General features: G+C 39.8%; 1 protein-coding gene across 1 annotated transcript in view; it reads right to left on the bottom strand.

Moving 5' to 3' along the window:
• Positions 1-20972, bottom strand: part of GABBR2 (gamma-aminobutyric acid type B receptor subunit 2) — a 497107-nt gene that overhangs the window by 23341 nt on the left and 452794 nt on the right. The window contains exons 14-15 of the mRNA XM_075494175.1: positions 17874-17984; positions 3282-3506 (exon numbers count right to left, since the gene is read on the bottom strand). Of these exons, the coding sequence (XP_075350290.1) occupies positions 3282-3506; positions 17874-17984 (336 nt within the window). The remainder of the gene's footprint in view (positions 1-3281; positions 3507-17873; positions 17985-20972) is intronic.

Here is a 20972-nt window from a genome sequence, read left to right as displayed (position 1 = left end):
AGTCAACGCTGAATATCTACAAAGAGTCAATGCCAAATAGACAAAAAATGCTACCAACACAGAAAATTAATGTTTTAATCCTGGCCCCCTAGAACTGATTTTGCCTTGCTGCTCTACAGGAAACTGGATCAGAATGAATGTGTTAATGCCATTGCAGCCAACGATGGTATGCATTCTCAGTGGGTGACTAGAAGTGAGCACGGTGTTCTGTCTCAAAAGGGATGGAGCAGAAAAAAAACAGAAGGACATGGAAGTTTGATAAGCATGAATAAACATGGGAAAATTACTTCATGAAGAGAGAATACAGATTAGGATTGCTTCTTTTAAGGAAGTGATAAGTATGCTGAAAAATACTGTAGACCTGTTGGCCCTTACAAAGATAATTAGACAGAGCAGTTAACTTCTAACAGGAAAAATATACATAATGTATGTTTGAATTCTGCAGAGCACTGCTACAAGATATCCTTGAACCCAGAAATCTATAATAGTTTTAAAAATGTTTGGACATTTTTTGATCGGATAACAAGAATGTCTACAATTACTGTAAGTAAGATGCAGTATAATGGATATCAATATTTGTATTTGAGGATACCTTTAAATGGAGAGGGAAATGAACATTTTTTCCCTGACTTATCTTACTCTACTATGGGATTTTCCTCATGTTTTTTGAGGCACTTGGTGCTGAACGAAATGGCAGTGGATGAGGTGGACATTTAACTGGAGAAGTATAGTAATTGCCATGTTATAAGTAAATAAGATTAGTAGAGCTGACAAGAAGTAACGGAAAAATGTCATGTTTCTTTCCCTAGTTTGCCTACATCGTTGAATAGTTGCCTATTCAGATTCATAAAAGGGCTGTGGGGCAAAATTTAATGCCAGCACTGTTGGTCCAGGAGTCTGCTGAAGATTAGTTAAAAGGAACGTGTTTTACTCTGTATAGCAGAGAAGTAGAAGTACTCACCTGGCCCAAAACCATGTTACTGCTTGCATCTGTCTGGCCACAGTTTAATAAATGAAAAAATGCAATCTTTCAAGTCTTCAGTATCATCTCCTGTGCTTGATGAGCCACAGGCTTTAGTATTTCACCGGCAATCTTCCTGTGTCACCAAAACTGGACCAATTGACTACGTACTTGTTAAGGGGAGAGATTTGGTGCCTGTCTCTCTCTGACATCTTACCTAGATGTACAAACTGGGTGGTGTTGGGTCTAATATTCTGCGGGGTCCAGACATGATATTGTGAAACCTGTGCTGGAGCAGGTTGCAGGAGAGAGTGCTTGCCAGCCGCCCCGCTGTAACTGTGGCACAGCATGATGAGAAGAAATGTAGGGCAAAATATACGAGTGCAAGAAGAAGAACTCTCTAGCTGTGAAAGCACTCACATGGGCATTGGAAGTGCTGCGTTCCAGTTCCAGCTTCAACCTCTTTTTTTGTACTTTATCTAATTACCATTTTTAATGCAAAATAGCTAAGCATTTGGAAACCTGACCATACATGGAACGAGATGAAGTACTTCATGCTAGAAGGCTACGGTTCATGTTTGTATTTTTAATAGAAAGAACTGAGAGGAAAAATGAGGCCAGGGTAATTGGGGTTTAAAAGACGAGCAGATGAAGGGGTTAAAAAAGGAAACAGAAAAGTCATTTCAGAGCCTGTGGCAGCAGAAGAGAAGGATGGGCAAAGGAGCATGAAAGCAAAGGGGCAGAAGAGCATGTCACAGCATTAATAATATTTTCTCTTTGAAGAGAGTTCTGACATTCTGTGGAGGTATTTTTGGCATCAGAGTTTTAATATGCATTTTCATACAGCTTACACACTTAAATCTTACAGTATTTCGAAGTACTCTCCATTGCTGTGTTTGTGAAAGTTCCCTTAATTTAGAATGAAGTTGTGATTCTTCCCTAAGATCCAGAATAGAAATATGACTATATATGTCTGTACAGCTTTTTAATATTTGAGAAGTGAATTGCAGAACTTGTAAAAACATCCTGGTTCGTCGATCCTGGAGAATGAATTACTTTGCTTTTTTGCAGATCAGAAGTCTGCTTCTATTGCTAGTCTGTGCATCTAATTTCTTTCAGAGGGAACACTTTGAGATAAATTTATTAGCTTGTTTCTTTTACACACATAGTCCTTCGTCCCCCTGTTAGAACCATCACCAGGGATGCCACCTAGCACCAGAACCTATTCACTATAATTTGCTCTATGCATTGATTGAACATGGACTAGTGAAGGGTCACAAACTTTTTATCACTACTCATTTGAAAAATCTAAAAACAGATTCCAGAGGTGAAAGGACCTGCATCTTGACTCTTGCCTTGCAAATGTTTCTGACATCGAACTGCATACACATTTGATTTGGGGTGATAAGCTAGGTTTATGCGAATCACTTAAATACAATTACACATTTTGCTTCAAAATATCAAATACATTCTTCAGAACTTGAAGCTTTGCTAAAGCAAGCTTACGTAGAAACCAGTTTTCCCTTCATTCAAGATCTGTCATACTCATGTCTAAAGCTTAGCTCTGCACGTGAAATGATCAAGTTCCAGCCCTCTGTGGGTAAGTGTCTTCTCAGTTCTTCCAACAATGCACAACAAACACATCCTCGGAGCCCAAAAGAGCAAAAAGAAATGAAAGCATATGCCTCCCAGTCTGTGCCTCACTTAGTCCATTAATATACCCATTAATAAATATATCTTCAGTGTCAGCATTTGCAACCTACATACAGTTTTCCTCTGAAGCACTGATAAAGCTTATTGTACCACCATGCTTGAATACTTTAGAGGTTTCAACATAGTTGACCTTACAGCACACCAGTGAACTAAAAAGGTCTTACTCTTTTGTAGGTATAGAAGCAGAGATCCTGATTATCTTGCTTGGGGTAAATAAGAAATGTGGCAGAGTAGACAACTGGACCTGTCCCTCCTGAATCCCCACTTATCACCCTTTCCAAAAAGTTCCTAAAAGGTGGAAATGGAGACTATTCCATTGAAATGACAGAAATGACTTTGTTTCCCCAGTCACAGATTCAGTAAAGATATAGGCATTAGAAACGTGTTTATTCACACTCCTGTAAGTTTGCATATTCCACTTTCTCCAAAATCGCATGAAGCTTTGTTTTTCCTCTCAGGATCCAGATACAGGAGGTTATAGATGGGCTTGGTTTAGAATTCACACACATCCCCTGTACTTGAAAAGGCAATGAACTTTTACATATTAAATCACAATTACAAAACGGAAGGAAAAAAATCCGTACCCATGCTAAACAAATTCACCTACCTTAGGTACAAACACAAGGCAGAGAGTAATGGTGCTGCAGAATATAATGACTAAAGCAACGATGCAGAACTGCACATTGGGTTGGTCCCGAGTAAGGAATGAAACAGCAGCACCAATAATGCACATTATCCCCACGTTGTATACACTCATTCCGATGTACTTGCTATCATTCAAAGCAGGAATGCTGACATTTCGTGTCTCCCAGGCTAGGAAACACCCGAATAACTGAAATGATAAAAGAAGGAAAAAAGATGATAGTTATAAGAGGAATTGGCTGACATCCAGAAAAAGCATTAATTTAAAACTGGTATGTTTTCTAACTTGACAAATATAGGTGATATTACAATACAGAGATATACACCTACCTTTTACCCAATATCTAATTACCCATGTGATTTGTTCAGCTCACTAGGACAGATTCCTGCTCTCACAAGAAAAATGTGAAACTTGGAATTAGTTGTGATGGGAACAGATTTTCCTAAATGCTACAGCTATCTTTATTTTATACTTTTAGTAATTTTTAAAGACAGTCCTTCCTGTTTGTTTTCAAGGATTCCAGTAAAGATAAAATGTGCATTGTTCTTTTAGCTATTTTTAGCAGCTGTTCTCAATATACTCTTATCAATCCAGTCATTCATTGTATGATTATCACCTACATTAATAAACAGCAGTGCCAAGATGTGTCCCATGGGAGACAAATATGCAATGTAGAAAGTGTCACCCTAGTTGTTCAGACTGCAATTATAATGTCTTTTATTATAGTGGGAGTTGGTAATGGCCTTTCAATTGCAGTTGTCTAATGATTTCTGGCATAAAACATTCTTGTGGCAATTTTTTGTTTGCTTTTTTCTTTGGTGTATTTTTAAGTTTTAGCCCCTTTGTTATTTGCAATATGCTTTTGCAATTCAGCCGGGGAAAGTCTTTAGTGTAAGAAGGAAGCTGTCTTCATCCCTTGAAATTTAATTAGACTTTTCTACAACATGAACTGCTGCAAACGATTATTTTCTTTCTCTTGCATTCCTCAGAGAAATTCTGGCAACGCAGTAGAACCATAAACGAACTCAAGATGTTGTAAATAGGTAACCCAGCCTACAGTCTAGGCAAAGCTCGGTAAGAGTGTATGGTGCCCTGGGAAGAATGGCAGACAGCAGATGGTACCGGAGGGAAGGGAAGGACAGAGAGAGGAACCATCACTAAGACCCAAGACATGGTTCCGGTGTTTTCTGGCTTTTTCTGATCACACTGCAGGGACAGACAAGAAGGAGAAAGAAAAAAGGCGCACTCCCTTTGACCTTGGTACCCTTCCTCCCAGACCATCACATTTGTCCACTGCCATGCCATGGAGATAATCTTCTCTTTTATACAACTGCAACCCGTGTGGTAATCCAGGAAATTAGACGTCTATGATGATGCCATTTGGGGATTAATTGCAGTTGCCTAGTAAAAATTTACCTTCTGCTTTTTTTCCTGTGGGAAAAAACACTAAAAATTTCAAAGGCAAATAACCTGGACTAGAAGAACATTGTTGGTTGCCAGTCGAGCACAAGAGAGCTGGGAACTGACAGATTGATGTTTGCTGTACAAACTCAGTTTTGCCCTTACATGCTTTCAACTGTAGTAACAACTGGACATTAATAACTGCAAATTTCCTTGATTATTTGCTTAGTTTTTACCTCAACTAACAACAGCAACAAACCCAACCATTTGTGACTCAGCCGCTTTGCACTCCCACAGAAACTAGCAGGCTGCAGCCACCTGCCTACTCACCCAGGCACTTCAATCCAGGACTTGCTGCCGAACTGCCAGCCCTGCCCTTCCATTGCTGAGCTTGCCCGCTAGTTTATTTCATTCTCTTGCCCACAGCACATATGTTACCCTGCCACATGTTCATGAGCAGACCTGCCTGGAAGGCTTTGGTGGATTAAGCATCTACTCTCAGCCCATGGAGTGTGGTGGGCTGGAAGTGCTGCCTAGTCCAGGCGAGCCTATTGCTCACCCACTTTCCAATGCTGCCATCACTGTTGCAATCTGTTGAGTCAAGATACATAGGCAGGGGTGGCCCTTCCCAGCAACAGCAGCAGCAGTCAGCCTTGCAATCCTTACCCAAGTCTTCCTTGGCACTGTTCCTACGCTGCCCCCTCCACACGATCCTGCAAGACATGGTCGTCTCCAGGGCACTCCCTTGCCTCCTTGTCATAGGCCTACCTCTTCTGTTTTACTCATCTCCTCTTGCAGGACTAGACGCCACACCTCATCCCGGTCCCTTGCCTCTTCTCCTGCCCTTCCCAGCAGCCTAAGAAGTGCAGGAAGAAAAGTAGTGGCTGCTGCAGGAGGAGCATGGGAGGGGGCTGCTCTTGAGGGGTCAAGGTAAATGTAGACAGCTACCTGGAGGAGAGAGGTGTCTCAGAGCCATTCAGGTAGGGAAGTTGAGATGGGTGAGCCATTTATTGAGCTGGGTAGCTTTGTGCCAGAGAAGCAGCTCATCCCCTAACACATTTTCTAGAGGCCCTCAGGTAACCAAGATGATGCTTCCAACAAGGAAGGATGCAGGCAGCACTCCTCTGCTGTTGGGTCTGGCACTGTGCACAGATGGAGCAGGGAACGTACAGGCTCCTTTACAGGCTCTGCAGAAGCAAATGGTCCACTGTATTGACCTGGCTGCAGTGGGGACATACACCGCTGATACCGTTATTCAGGATACGAACCTATTCCTCCCAGACACTCCACCGTCTCAGCAGTCACCTGTTCTGCATTCCCTGCACTCTTGCTGCTGTGCAGCTCAGCTGTGCTGCAAATTTACACTTTGCCAGCCCCTGAACTGACAAACAGGCTGGTCTAGGCTGAGCTGTTTTGAGGGCAGAAGGAGTCCTTGTGCCTGTGTGTCTATATCATGTTTTTAAAGGGATGAGACCCTGATTAACTATGGAGAAGATTTCTATCTTCTCCTGCTACAATTAATTATTAATGAGATTTTTAGGGTTGTAGGTCATCCCTCACTCACCCCCACTTCTCCCAGTATGAACAGATTCCCTTCCAAAAGCATTATTCTGGGAATACAGCCAACATACTTAAATGAGGCCAGCACTTATTACAAATAATGGGCATGAATTTATAGCTGAGGCAGTTATAAAGCGATCTAAAATATCAATTATAATGGAAAAAGATCATTTGAACAGTGTTGTGGGGGTTATGGTTTGGCCCATTCTCATTTATAATTGAGAACAGCATGGAAAACGGTTAAGTATCTTCCAGATGAAAGGAAGATATTTATTTATATGATAACGAAAGAAAGGGAGAGACTCTTGCAGCAAGTGGGTTTCCTCAGAATGATGCACTATAAATTTGAGAGCATTGGTTTTAATTTTTATTGGCATTTTGGGTAAAATTCTTGCCTCAGGAAGAGAGCTCTCCTTTTCTAAAAGTCACAGCTCATCTTTGAGACTCAAACATGGATAAAAGCTGAGAGTTTTCTGCAGCCTGCTGCCAGGACAGTTGTGATTGCAGAGGTGCTACTTGTTTGCCTGCTACAGGTGCCTGCAGGGCTCCATGGGGTTGATAAGATTTCTCCTCTGAGATAGAACCTTCCTGAGGGAACATGACACTTTGCTTTCCCTCCATCTGTCCTTCTCATGTTCCCCCTTCCTGAGGCTCAGCCAATCTGCACAAATGAAAGATTCACTTTTATGACTGCAAAAATCCTGAAAATCCCTAAAATGGCTTGGTTGAGGAATGGGATGCAGATGTTGTTAGTGAAAGGTCCAGATTTCCATGGTTCCTTGACAAGTTTTGAATACAAAACATATGAGCTCCAGTTAAAAAACACGACTCTCAGTATCCCAATTCAGCTGCTCTCTACTCCTGATACCTAAACTTTAAACATTAATCTTCCCCAGCTATGTAAATCACTCTTCTTATTATGCTTAGGGACACCTAAGTCTTGAGACTGTTGTGCAATTTAAGGACATATGTTGTGACATTTAAGGCCTGCTGGGATTTGCAATGCAGCTGTCTCTCCTCCTGTTTCTCCTGGAGGCTCAAGCTGGTAAAGGCTTCTCAGAGCGTGTCTACCGGCTTGGGCCCCACACAAAATACAGCATCAGCCATCTTTGTTCAAGACAATGATGCTGGTGATGTCCATTGCATAGCTTCATGTTTGGGCAACATGGCACAATTCCAAATTTTGCCTGAGATGTGTCTCCCTAGCCCCAGACTAAAGGCTGTCTTCAGAAGGAGCTCTCAAACTTCTTTCAGAGCTGTCAGATTTTATGTAATGAGAGACTGACTGTCTTAATTACTTGGGCACTTGCGTGGGATGTTAGTTCTGATCTCTGCTGAGAATTCTGATTAAACAGTCTTCAGAGAAGGCGTGCATGAACACACTGGGACGGAGGCAGGCAGCTCTTAGCAGCGCTGCTGTGCTAGATTTGGAGAGGGGTAGGACACATGTGTCCCTACTGTTTTACACCAGCTCACTGAGGCAGCTCCTTGCTGGCAGTTGCAATTCCCATCTTGAGGCTCCTGATGCATCCTGTGCATCCCAGGAGTTTGAATAACTCAGGGCTATGCATTCTCCTATAGAAAGCAGCTATCTAGAAGTTAAGGAGCACAATAGTCTACTGTCAAGTCTAATGGTCTAATTGAAGTCCCTTTGGGGATCTCAATCAAAGATGCATTGAGAATGCAACTAGGAAGGCTTCCTACATCATTAGTCATTAACTTAAAGCCTTTCCCATTTTGGTCTACTAAATACACAAATACACATCTTGTTGATGTAGAAAGCATCATAAAGTGTTGTTTTGGGTTTTCTCTGAAGGTATGGGCTGGACAGGCAAGATTGGTTTGTTTCATCTTTTGTTTGAGGGTAGGCAGCTTCCATTTGACACTACATTGATTTAGGGTATTACCTTTGGAGCAGCTGATTTGGTGGGTTTAGGCTGTGTTGTCAGTGCACCTAAAAAGGCTGTGAGACAACCATTGGGGAAAACAGTATCTGAAGTCAATGGGATTATACCACTGTCACTAAAGATAGAATTCTGGTCACTAAGAGACATCTGTATTAGAGTCTTAGAGGGATAATGGGACTATGGAGAATACAATATTTGTGTTTACAGAGTTTAATGGGCAAACATTAATTTTTAAAAATCTTGTACTGACTAAGTTGTGATAGCTGGGAATATAACAAAAGCGTTTGCAGCTGAAGTATTGGAAAACATTTAACACTGTTTTTCAAAACTCCACTAGCTAGTTCATTTTAAATCTTGTTCACCAGAATTACTGCTAAACACAGCAACGATTGCTTACTGATCCACAACATATATTAATACAATCAAGTGCCTAATTTGCTATTGGACTGCATAGACTGGCAGATGGCAGGCAGGAAATTATTTATCCTCCTATATTCCCTCTTGCCCTGTACTGCCCTTAAACCATTTTGTCTATATATGTTTCATTTCAAAGTCATGTCTGCTTACACTTTGAACATGGGTTACGAGCAGTATTAGGAAAGAAAAAGGAAGAGAATTATCCTGAGGATATCAGACAAGAGCAGAGAAATACCAGAGGAAAAGTCTCCAATCTTATCAGAAGTCATGCTTGCCAATAACTAGAGGGTATGGTTTTGGAAAGTTTATGTATTGGACCAGGCTGCAGCTTTGCAGCTAATTACGGTATTGTACTAGCACTTACTGAGCTCACTTGCGGGTCATAGCCCTGCTGTGCTGCATGAAAGAACAAAAGCAAACCTTTACTTCAAAGGTCTTACATCTGGGGATATTTGTTTTGGTTTGGTTTTGGGTTTTGCGGTTGGGTTTTTTTTTTTTCCCTAGCTAGATTACTGGGGAATTTCCCCTCTTGCCGCCCCTTAAAACAGAGGCGGTTCCAGACTCTGGCCTGTAAACACCTCTCTGTCTGAAATAACTGTGAAGCTGAAGTTGTGGGTTTCCCTACTCATGTTCATTCGTTACATCCAGATCATCACAGCCATAGGCACATTTTTATTTCAGTGAAATGGCTGCAGTTTTTTTTTCAATGAGAATTTTCGAAACTGAAAAAAAATAAGCATTTTGATTTTTAGGTTTTCACTGGAGAACTGGGCAGTAAAACATACTGAGCAGTTTTCAGGAAGATGTATAGAAAAGTGATTTTTTTTTTTTTAATTGCCAGCACACCAAGTATGGTTAGCAAACTGAAAGACAAAATATACCCTTGTAGGTCTCCTACTTCACAGCCCGTACAATCTGATGTTAAACCATCACTCACTCCCCGGATCAGGTATGAGTCAGCGGTGTATTTAGTTCATTTTCACACAGCTGCTCTGGATAGACAGTACTAAAGGGAAGCTTAATATTTCTATGGAGCATTAGGATAATAGCTAAATATTTTTTAATTGCAAGATACGATATTCAGCTATTCAGCAGAAGGGCTTTCTGCATAAAGGTCTTGGCAAAGTCCTTTATGCTGGAGGGCACTAAGTATGGTCCTGCCCAGAGCAAGATGGAAAAGCAGCTGCACAAAGCTATGGACAGTAACATGCATCCAGATAAAATTTTCCACTTTATACTCCAGCCTCCCAAATCAACAGGTTCATAAAATCTTTTCCCTTCTTTCTATTCAGACTGTGTTTGACTTTCTTCCACATAACTTCTGCTTAGTCATGAAACACTAAGTGGAAACTTAGTTATAGTAACTAAGTGGAAACAAATACGCAATTGGTTATTAGGGAATATCCATTTGGAATAGCTTTATATTGTCTCTGGCATAAGATTACCACAAACAATCATAGCACTGTAAAACGATCAAACATCTCTGGTAAAAACAAGTGTGTGCTACAATTTAAATCTATTTCTGCTATATAAAAATTGGTGCCAAGAGACATGTAAGGGAATACGGCAATATCTGCAATATTTCAAGAATGTATTTGAAGTTTCCTTATGGTCATAGTAGGGAAAAATTTATCCTACAAAACCATATGGTAACTTACGTTTTGGATGCTAAAATGCTGTCAATGTTTTATTAAAGATATAACAAATATCTAGTGCCACTATAAACTACCTTCCCCCACCACAAAGCTTAACTATCTTCCTCTCTAATGATTGTAAGATGGGACAGATGGGTTGGTGCTAAAGCCACCACAAATATGGAATCGTGCAAAGTAATTGAGGAGGCAGCAGTCCCTTCTTCTGTGTAGTCTTTTCGATCATGAAGGGAAATAGGAAAGAATGCAAGTAAATGAGTTAAAAATCAAAGGTATTTTCAGAAAATAATTAGGAATTTTAACATAATCTGGAGACTATTCAATTTTTCTACACAGAAAATTTATTAATTTGATAAAGAGATTAATTACAAATAGACCTTTTTTTAATATATAATATAATAAGATAGTTGGGAGGGACTTGAAGAAATCATTTAGTGCAAGCTCCTGCTCAAAAAGCAGGCTCATCTGCAAGGTCAGAGCAGGCTGCTCACAGCTTTATCCAGTCTGGTCTTGAAAACTTCCAAGGATGAAGGCTGATCAGCCTCTCTGGGCAACCTGCTCCACTGCTTCACTTTCCTCAAAGCGAAAGAAATTTTTCTTTATGTCTTGTCTCTATTGAGTAAATTTAGTAAAACAGTAAAAATGAGGAGCCCAGGTTACACACCACAGCTGTACTGTTCATAAGCAGCTCCTGGGCTAGATGTACAGAGAGGGCTCAAGCAGTGAAGCCGTAGTGAGAAGCTACACCCAGCATCCAGCACGGACGGTCAGACCGTCCCTCAGTATCTTCTCTAGGTGCCTGAACGCTGTTAGCACCCGAGTTATGAGGAGCGGCTGAGGGAGCTGGGACTGTTTAGCCTGGAGAAAAGGAGGCTGAGGGGAGACCTTATCGCTCTCTACAACTACCTGAAAGGAGGTTGTAGAGAGGTGGGGGTCGGTCTCTTCTCCCAGGTAACAAGTGATAGGACAAGAGGAAATGGCCTCAAGTTGCGCCAGGGGAGGTTTAGACTGGATATTAGGAAATTTTTCTTCACCGAGAGGGTTATCAAGCATTGGAACAGGCTGCCCAGGGAAGTGGTTGAGTCGCCATCCCTGGAGGTATTTAAAGGACGTTTGGATGAGGTACTTAGAGACATGGTGTAGTGGTGGTTTTTGGCAGTGTTAGGTTTATGGTTGGACTCGATGATCTTAAAGGTCTTTTCCAACCTATATGATTCTGTGATTCTGTGATTCTGTGATTCTGAGTTTCTGCTTCTGTGCACGCTAACAGCTGCCTGGACCCTGGCTGCGTATCTGCTTACCGGTGCCTGTCACACAGCCAGCCTGTGCTGGAGTTCAGAGAAGAGGCATTCCGGGCTAGTGAGGTCCGTGTACCCTGGCCAACCGCTCTCCCCTCCTGCCCACCAAGGCAAGAGCACCAAGTGCTAACCGAAGACTGTGCCGCTGGGCACCGGCTGTAGCCCACACTCTAAACCATGGTACTTAGCTCCTTTTTGCCAACCTACTTCCAAGCGCATGAAAACATTGGAAAAGTAATCACAGAATCACAGAATCGTATAGGTTAGAAAAGACCTTTAAGATCATCAAGTCCAACCGTAAACCTAACACTGCCAAGACCACCACTACACCATGTCCCTAAGCACCTCATCCAAACGTCCTTTAAATACCTCCAGGGATGGCGACTCAACCACTTCCCTGGGCAGCCTCTTCCAATGCTTGACAACCCTTTCAGTGAAGAAAAATTTCCTAATATCCAGTCTAAACCTCCCCTGGTGCAACTTGAGGCCATTTCCTCTTGTCCTATCCTGTCCTAATGTTTCCTATCTTGTCCTAATTTCCTATCTTGTCCTAATGTTTATGGCTTAGCCATCAAAGTGAAGGAAGCTATTGGAGAATGGAGCAGGGGAAGCAACAGGAATATTTACAAACAGCAACTGAAAGATGTTTGGGTATGTGCTGTAAACAATCTGCCCTAAACTTCATAAATGTAAAGAAGCTTTCCTTATCTTAAAAATTGTTTTGGTTGTTGTGGAATTTAAAACAAACAAGCAATAAAATTGGACAGAGACTAGACAGTATGTAACAAAGGTTAAAAAGAGGAAATTCATAATAATGATTATGAATTAAACTTCTAAAATACAGATAGTGGAAAGGGAAGTTAAATATATAGTAGAAAATGAATGGCTAGCAGCATTAACAGAATTCATAAGGATTTCTAAAAATGTATGTGGAGAAAAAGGAATCCTAATAATGATTCATTCCTTGGAAGTTGACAAATTCAATAGTAATGATGCATGATAAGATATGCCTAATGAATATTTTTGTCCTATATTTATATAGAGATGCTGTCCTATATTTATATAGAGATGGAACAATGCATTCAAATCTTCCCAAAACAGTGAAATGCACCTTATTCCAGCAGTAAGAGAGCTCTTGAAAACCCCATCAAGAAAAGCTGTTATAATCAGAGAGATCTGATAACTTGCATGCAGGAGTTTTAGGAATTGATTTAGAAGTTGTTTGGACTGCTGGACTTAATTGTTGATATTTATTGGAATTCTGGCAAAGCTCCACTTAAGATATAAAAAGGCCATATGGGAAAAGAGAAAGTGGAACATCTTCAGTGATTACAGAGCTATTATGGTAATTTCTATCCTAAGCAAATTAATGAAATAGCTGATACATGAACTCAGGCAATAAATGACAAAAAAAAAAAAAAGATAGCTATATATTTCAAAATGCTATTATTTTTTCAATGAGATTGCAAGACTGAATAAAGATAATCACATTTATGCAGCTTACTTGGATTTCTCAGTAGTGTTTGTCTTCATACTGCAGGGTATTGTTATTTAAGAATAGTATGTTACAAAATCAATAAAATAAATTTGAACTGATTGAAATCTAGGTGATAGATCTCAACGTGTAACTATTAATGAGAAGGTACTGAAAAAAAAAAAGATAGGTTTCCAAAAATTCCTAACCTAATGCTGTCCTGTATTTGTACAGTGACTTGAAGAAGGCTATAACATAATGGCTGAAAATGATGCAGAGAAAACAAGGGTGGAGAATGGTAAACAATTAATAGATGTCATTTTCATAAAGCAGTAAGATTTTTAGAAAAGTCACATAAATTTGGCCAAACTCAGGGTAGTTTGCCTAGAAATAAAGGCATCAGGTCATTTTAGAGAAAGAGGAATAACATATATGCAAGATGCACCAAGGTTCAAGGTTTGGAAGTCAGAGCTAGACAAATTCAACATAGTGATTAGAGAGCCTCAGGAAGCCAGAGGGATTCTTTCAGACTTGAAATGAAGATTGAACATTTTCCCAAAGATATATTTTAGTTGAATTAATACTTATATTTGGCTTCATAAATCAATTATGGAGTTGTGTTGTGCAGTATGTCAACTATAGTGACCAAAACAGAACACTGGAATATGAATTATTAGAAGGAATTAAATTTCTTATTCTTAGTGACCTTTACCAAGTCCCATGATGACTATGCATCAGTTTTTCCTATCTCCACCATGAAATACTGATGTTTTCATGCTTAGCAGGGTTAGTTAAGGACCATACATTAAAAACTGTGTATCAGAAGTGGTCAGTAATATTAGTTATAGCTTAAAACCTCCTCAATTAACACTTACAGTGTAAAAGTAGGATTTGATATGCAGAGCAACAGCCAGACTGAAAACATACCTTGGCCTTGAAAGCCTGTTTCTCAGTAGCTGAATAATACGTAACTGTAATAATACATATGAGCAACACAATGAAACTTCCAACATATGTACACCTTGAGTTTAATGTTAATTAAACACACTATTAGGAAGAGGGCATCAAACTGTAGACAAGTCTAGTGTGTGTGGTTAATAAGCAAAGCGTCCTAGAGGAGTCCAATCCATCCTTAATCTGGTATTGTTCTGGCTGAGATCAGAAAAATAATTCATATCCCTCAGAAAGATGTTAGTGCACTCACTAATAATGCACCACCGGCAAGTTTAAGACGGTGTGATTTCAATCATCCTTTGGAATATATGAAATAAAGGTACTTTTCAACCATGTCTATATCATCAGCAATCAAGAGCTAGACATACTGCAACTGGTGGTCACCATGTACATATAGACAGACCTTGAACTTGTATGTAACCTTTTAGGAGCTGAACCTGAGATGGGAAAAAAACTGAGTCTCATGTGTATGGTGGGACTTGGCTAGGGCCACTAAGAAGACTAATACAATGACAAAGGCAAGATTTAGGATGGTCGTCTTCCTATTATTCTCTGGCCACCAGTCCTGAGGAATCTGAATCCAATAACTGAGAAGCCTTCATGCGGTTAGTAAGAATTTCCTCACATCCCTTCAAATGCAGTACAAGAATTGTGAAACTGACTTTTAATGTTTGCTTACTTTAATATAGAAGGAACCTGTGCATCCTAGTAAGTAATGCCTTCCCATATTTTGCCTTGCCTTGCCTTGCCTTCCTTGCCTTTTCCTGCCCTTCTGTGCTCTGCCCTACCCCGAGTGATTTATTCACTGCATCATTGCATTTAAGTCATCAGAATGGACAGTATTGCTTTCTATCTTCAAATCAAAAAAGAAAAGTACTTTTTTAGGTTAACCCAATTTTTTGTATTCTCATTTTGAGACAATAAGAGGTCACTGTAAATAATTTTGGCCTGACTAAATCATTAAGCCATTTCACCTTAAACATGTATTGTGCTGTAATTAGCAATACTAGCTCTTTAGTATAAAGCATGTTAGAGAGAAGTATTTTGTTATTACAAACTGCAGAATTTCATATTAGATGAACCTTTATAAAATGATACAGTAACATGAGAGGTTCTGTTTTTTGTTCTGAAGGCAAAGTAGGTGTGGCGTACAGAAACATCTTTGGTGATGAGATAAAATGCATCAATCCTGTTGTCCTCACATAACTCACCGTAGCAATTATTTAAGTGATTCAGAAGAGTATCTTCCTTTTTCATATGTAGCGATTTATGTGATAAAAGGGCACTGGAGTAATAAAAAGTGTATATTTTACTGGTGGTTATGAAACACTGTGTGCCTGAAATAAGTATAGTGAGTAATGCCAAATGGCATTTGCAAACTTAAACAAACTGAGTCACATATCTTGTAGAAAACAGTCCAACATAAGTGCCAGCAAACCAATCTAGGGCAAAAGACTAGTGAGAACCAATACAGTTTCATTACTGTCCAGCACAACTTGAACTTGAAAGAAACTTCAAAGAAAATTACCTGAGAATGTATTTTTAAAATATATAATGTTATTTTCCCTCTTTAATAACAAATTACAGATTTTTAATTGAAAACATTATTGAAGTTATTTTTGCAAAATGACCCCACCATTTGTTTGAATCCTTCGGTATTTTTAAAGGAATTTTAATTTGATTTGTTAATTTACACCGCTCTGAGTGAAACAAATGTATTTACTTGTTTATTTTTCAAACAGAACCACAGAGAAAAATGTCTTAAGCACTTGTATAAGGAACACTGGCAAATTCTACCCAGGAGAACACAAAAAATGAACTGTTCAAAATTTCTATACAAGAAGAATGCAAACTAACAAAAGTATGGAAAACATTCTTCCTTTTAACAAATTATGTAAGAAAAATCATGTAAAATTAAACATGCAAAGTGAAAAATACTCTCCCAAATGAAGAGCCGGAATTTATTGACAGATATGTCAACTCAGTAATAAAGTAATATACTAGAAAAAGGATGAAAAGTTAAGAACGTCATCCCTAAAGATAAATAAATGACCTAACAGATACAAGCCAGCGCCACAGAGAATGTAAACACTGCAATAAAGTTAAATGCCTTGTCAGCAATTGGGTACTAAAGCTATGCTTTCCAGTTTAGCTGTGTCTCTTTGGCAGATTTGGCTTAAAAACGAGACCAAATCAGAAATTGGCACTGTGCAGATTAGGAAAAATCAAACAAAGACATATAAGTAGGAATTTAGAAGCTCCCAGCTCCACATGGAATTGCAGACAGGCCCTGCTGCAGTACAGGGGCTTTGACAGCCCGAAGGAGCCCTTGCTGCCTTTTATTTGCAGCTATCTGTTTTAAGTGGACTGGTTCATTGGTGTGCAAAGAAGCTCCAGATACAATGTACTGGTACAATTTGGGGTGATGCGCTGTGTTTTTGCATGAAGCATGAAGTGTTACGCCAACGGACAGTTATGTCTTACTGTGGCCCCAGTGCTGATCAGTGTCATGGCTCCTAACTTCTGGTGGCCTTGCCTTCAAAACAAAAATCCCTCAATGCCGTGCTACGTGCTGAGGTTTCTGTGAATCCAGAGCCACTCAGAGCTGCCCAGTAAGAAATGCTGAGATGTGGAATCTCTCCTAATTCTTGGTCCTTTTGAGAGCATGAAGTATGTCCTAGCTCTTACTTTCACAGCCTGCTTGGACATTCTCCTAAAAATAGGCATCTACACCCAAAGTTACTTTTTTTTTTTTTTTTCTTGTTTAAATGGGAAGGTAGGAAGGCTTCCTTTGGGTTGGTAGCTCCAGGATCAGAGCTCTCACCTGGGAACTGGAGAGATGTGGTGGTACTGCCTTCTCTGCCTGAAGGCACTCCCCAGCAGACCAGTCTGACCACAAAGCTACTGACTGTTTAGAATTAAAAAAGAAAAAGCTCTCATCCCTTCCTGTTGAGCTTCGTATGGCGTATTTAAAGGTCTTTCAGCCTGAAAAAAGCAGCATGAAAGGCAGCAGGACTCTGCAGCCCAGCAGAACAGTCATTCGCAGTGGAGAGGGAAGACAAGTACTCCAGGCACCAGCAGCTCCCTCTCCCTGGCTTCCCCCAGGGCAGCAGCACCAACCACGGTGAGTGGAAGCAGCTGGCCGAGTCCTTCACGGGTGTCCTGATGAACAGGCATGCTACAAATACACAGAACAGATTGAACTCTTCGGGCAGTGTAAACTAATGTTTATCTCAGCTTAGGATCCAGATGGGGCTTAGCTCAAGATAGGTGTTCAGCTGGTCAGTGCTGTCAAAATCAGATGTTTTTAAAACCTTGAGGCTGAGGAGCTTTTAATCACTAATAGTCACCTTTACAGGTTTTTTTTTGAAACTATGAAGGGTCAGGATTCCTGGTTCCTGAGGTCCTTGTTCATAACTAAATCTTTTTGTGGAGATGGGCCTCGGTGACAAAAGGGTTATTTTGATTCAGGCTCCAAATTCATCTTGCTTCTCCTGTGACAGTCCCTGAAGGACATTTGCAACTCAGGGGCAGACATCTAGAATAACCTAGTCTCGCCTTTTTTGGAGAACTTAAATGAATTCAGATGATCGGGCTTCTTTATTTACAAAGTTGTCGCATTCATAGACCCATCTTTTCACTATTGAATTTCTTGGTTTGCGGTATATCTATAGTATTCAGCTTAAGTGCTATTAGAGTCTTATTTATGTTAGGTATTCATATATCCACATATTACCACCTAATGAACTTTAGAACAGGTCCAATTATAAAATGATGTATTCAAGGAAGTTTTAACTCACTCCCAGCCATCAGAAAAGCAAATATAATTCAGTTCATGCCTATCAGTAAATAGCAGCTTGAAGTCAGTGTTGTGCAGAAGCAGCTATGCTTACCATCAGCAGCCCTTTATAAGCGTAGACAATCCCAAGCCAAATTGTCATGTGAGTGTTTTCACAGTGCTCCAAGATTGGTCGGATGGAGATGTCTCTGCCTGCAGGGTCCGGCTGCAAAAATAAAAGATGAAATATTTGGATTCAGATTTCATTTGTATTCACACCTCGGAGGTACTTAAATCTATTCTCAGTAGATTGAGGATGTGTAGAGTACAGAGCAAACAACTTTAAAGTAACTAACTTGTGACGACTGCAGACCCGTGAACCTGCAAAGGAATACAGGGAAAACCAAAGATCTGAGGAAACAACTGCATGATAGCTACCACCAGGTGAGGTCACCTCTACTGCAAACCAGAAAGAAAATGTCTGAAGTAACGCCGTCTTTAGCAGCGTCAGTCACATTTATCAGCTTTAGGGCATCTAATTTTTCTACAGGGCAAACAGCTTGAATGCACAGGCATGAAAATAAATGTGCTTAAAGTCATCCCTCCTTTCACCTGCGGTTCTTCTGTTACTGGCAAATGGCTGATAAACAATGTATGAAACACTGCTGTGTTTCAGGTGTTTTTTCATTGATAACCATGAGCTAAATCAAAGACCATTTACCATGGAAACTACATCAGTAGCTTAGAAGAGAGTATAAATCATCAAAAATCTGGAAAAAAAGTCCTTTAGAGCAAGTGAACGTCTATGCAAAATTTAATACTGCTGGAAGCTTTGTAGCTTTCCATTTATTTTGAAAAGGAGATTGTATAAAAGTGCAGAATCAAGAGGACTTGCAGACTACCAGGACTGTTTGTATGAGGGAGAAGTCATAATTAAGACTCAGAGAAACCTGCAAGAACAACCCCCAATCTCCCTCTCCTTTTTTTTTTTTACGACAGAAAAAAAAACCAGTTGACACAAAGAGCAAACTGGTACTAACTACTATGCTGTCTACAATTAGAATATATATTAGGGTATGGTCCAACTGCTTTTTAATGGTGTACACTGTATAAGAACACAAGGTGCCTCTCGTATGTGATCCTAAGAGAACCTGTTTTGGTTAGATACTGCAGAATCCTCCTTTTGGCTATTCTGAGCTGTGTGTACCTACAGCCTGTTTTGCTTTACAGAATACACTGAAATACTGAAAGCTATTTTTCCTTTCTACTTTGAAACACTGGATCTGAACTTCAGCTAAGCTAAGATTAACCCAGACATAACTTTCTATACCTGGTTGTCCCAGTGGGCTTTGTAATTTCCCTTTTTGATGAATAACACGTGTAAAATGTCTCCTGCAGAAGTATAACGATTATTATATGAGATAAGGAAAAATCACATTTTCACCAACTGAAACGTAGAAGTGTATGTGGAAGGATTTTAGAGAGATCTGAATAATTTCCTAAAGCTTATTCTTGCTGCCTCTGATGTTGGTATGAATTTTGCTATGGATTTCAGTGGTCACAGCATTAATCCGCAGCTCAGTTTCTTCCATCAGTCTTTTTGTATTGCCCCTGACCTCATACACTGTAAAAAGATAACGTAACAAACAAGGAGGTAGACACAGGGGGGCAAAAAATCCCCAAACAACGTTGTGCTATGCACGGCACAGTCAAAGGATTCGCAACTTTCTTTGCAAATCCTGCAGTAGGCAAGACATTAACATTTAAAACCTTTTCTTATCCTGGACTTCTATAGAAAACGTGAACAGGAGAATAAAGATCTTTGAAAAAAGGTGTCCTAAAATAAAATAAGGTAAAAACCAAGAAGGCAATATTAACTCTCCCAGAGAGCTTATGACTCAGCCCTACCAGTGGCGGATGGCAAGCTAACAAGCATTAGCTGAAGAATTGAAATGACTGCAAACAGTAAGTGGCATCACAGCATTTAAGATGCTACGGATGTTTGTCTGGGGATCAGTTAAACTACCTCATTCTCTCTCATCAATGCCAAAAGCCCAATGCTAAAATTTAGGTGCACTGAAGGGAAAGTACCCTTTCATGTCAAAGTTACAACCTGCTATGTTCAACATCATTTTTCACTAGTATGAAGTAAAGTTCACATGGCAAATTATTCAAATATAGCTCTGAATGTGTAACTTATGTGTGAACAGGACTGTACTATGGAGACATTTTTCTGAAATTCTAGACTACACCTGAGCCTGCTATAAAGATTTTTTTTCCATGTATGCCAATAGTTGCATCCCTCATGGTCTAGAATTATGGAAATTACATAAAATTTAAGTTTGTGGTGATCAGAATGTCTTTTTTCTTTTTTTTTTCCACACTGAGGAGTCAGCACAGGACTGCCTCTTCATTTCCCCAGCTCTATGTCCTTACTGCCATGTATTCCCTCTATTTCAGTTTTGTACTTTTGTGAAACAAGAAAATTTATAAATAACGTAGACTTCCACTTGGTGCGCTGGACGATGTCATGTGGTTTGTTTCCCTTGTCCGTGGATTGAAAACTCCACTCACACTTAGACTGAAGCGTTCCACCACTTTTAACCAACTATAAGCAACTGGAATTATTCCTTATTTTGAAGAATATTACTGAAATGCTAACTCTTATTTGGTCAGTGGCAGATTATCTTTTTATTTTCACTATGTGGTTATTCTCTAATGCGAATTTGCTTCAAAACTGGAAAGCATATGTCCATTCATTACTCAAAACTGAGAGATCCGGACAGAAAAACGACAAAATGGAAACCATAACTTGTTTTCAAATCCTATTAGAGAGAAAGAAGTCACATCATTTCCTTAGTAGGAAGATTGCCAGATTTTATAAGGCAATGATAGTTTAAAACATGAGTTAATTAAATAAAACAGTGTATTCAGATTTTCTATGTGAGATAAGAACTTCTTGTGAAGTGCTCTAGGGGGAGCAGGAAAAGGGAGAATACTGGATGCAGCATCAGCAAAAGTGTATATGGGGCAGCACTTCTTTCAAAGCACTTTCCAGATCTGCAAGGTGGTAGTATTTTCAACAAAATTTTGCTGAATACTTGTGCGTGTGGAGTTAAGCATTGGCAGGTAGCGGTAATTTTACAGTGAACTGATTTTGCTGATTACTTATCGCTACTGCAAAATGACATTCCTGTTTTACTGCTTTCAATTT

Source organism: Mycteria americana, chromosome 2 (assembly GCF_035582795.1).
Source record: "Mycteria americana isolate JAX WOST 10 ecotype Jacksonville Zoo and Gardens chromosome 2, USCA_MyAme_1.0, whole genome shotgun sequence".
Classification (NCBI taxonomy): Eukaryota; Metazoa; Chordata; class Aves; order Ciconiiformes; family Ciconiidae; genus Mycteria; species Mycteria americana.
The sequence above is the reverse complement of the archived record's forward strand: the minus strand, read 5'-3'. Positions and strand labels throughout refer to the sequence as shown.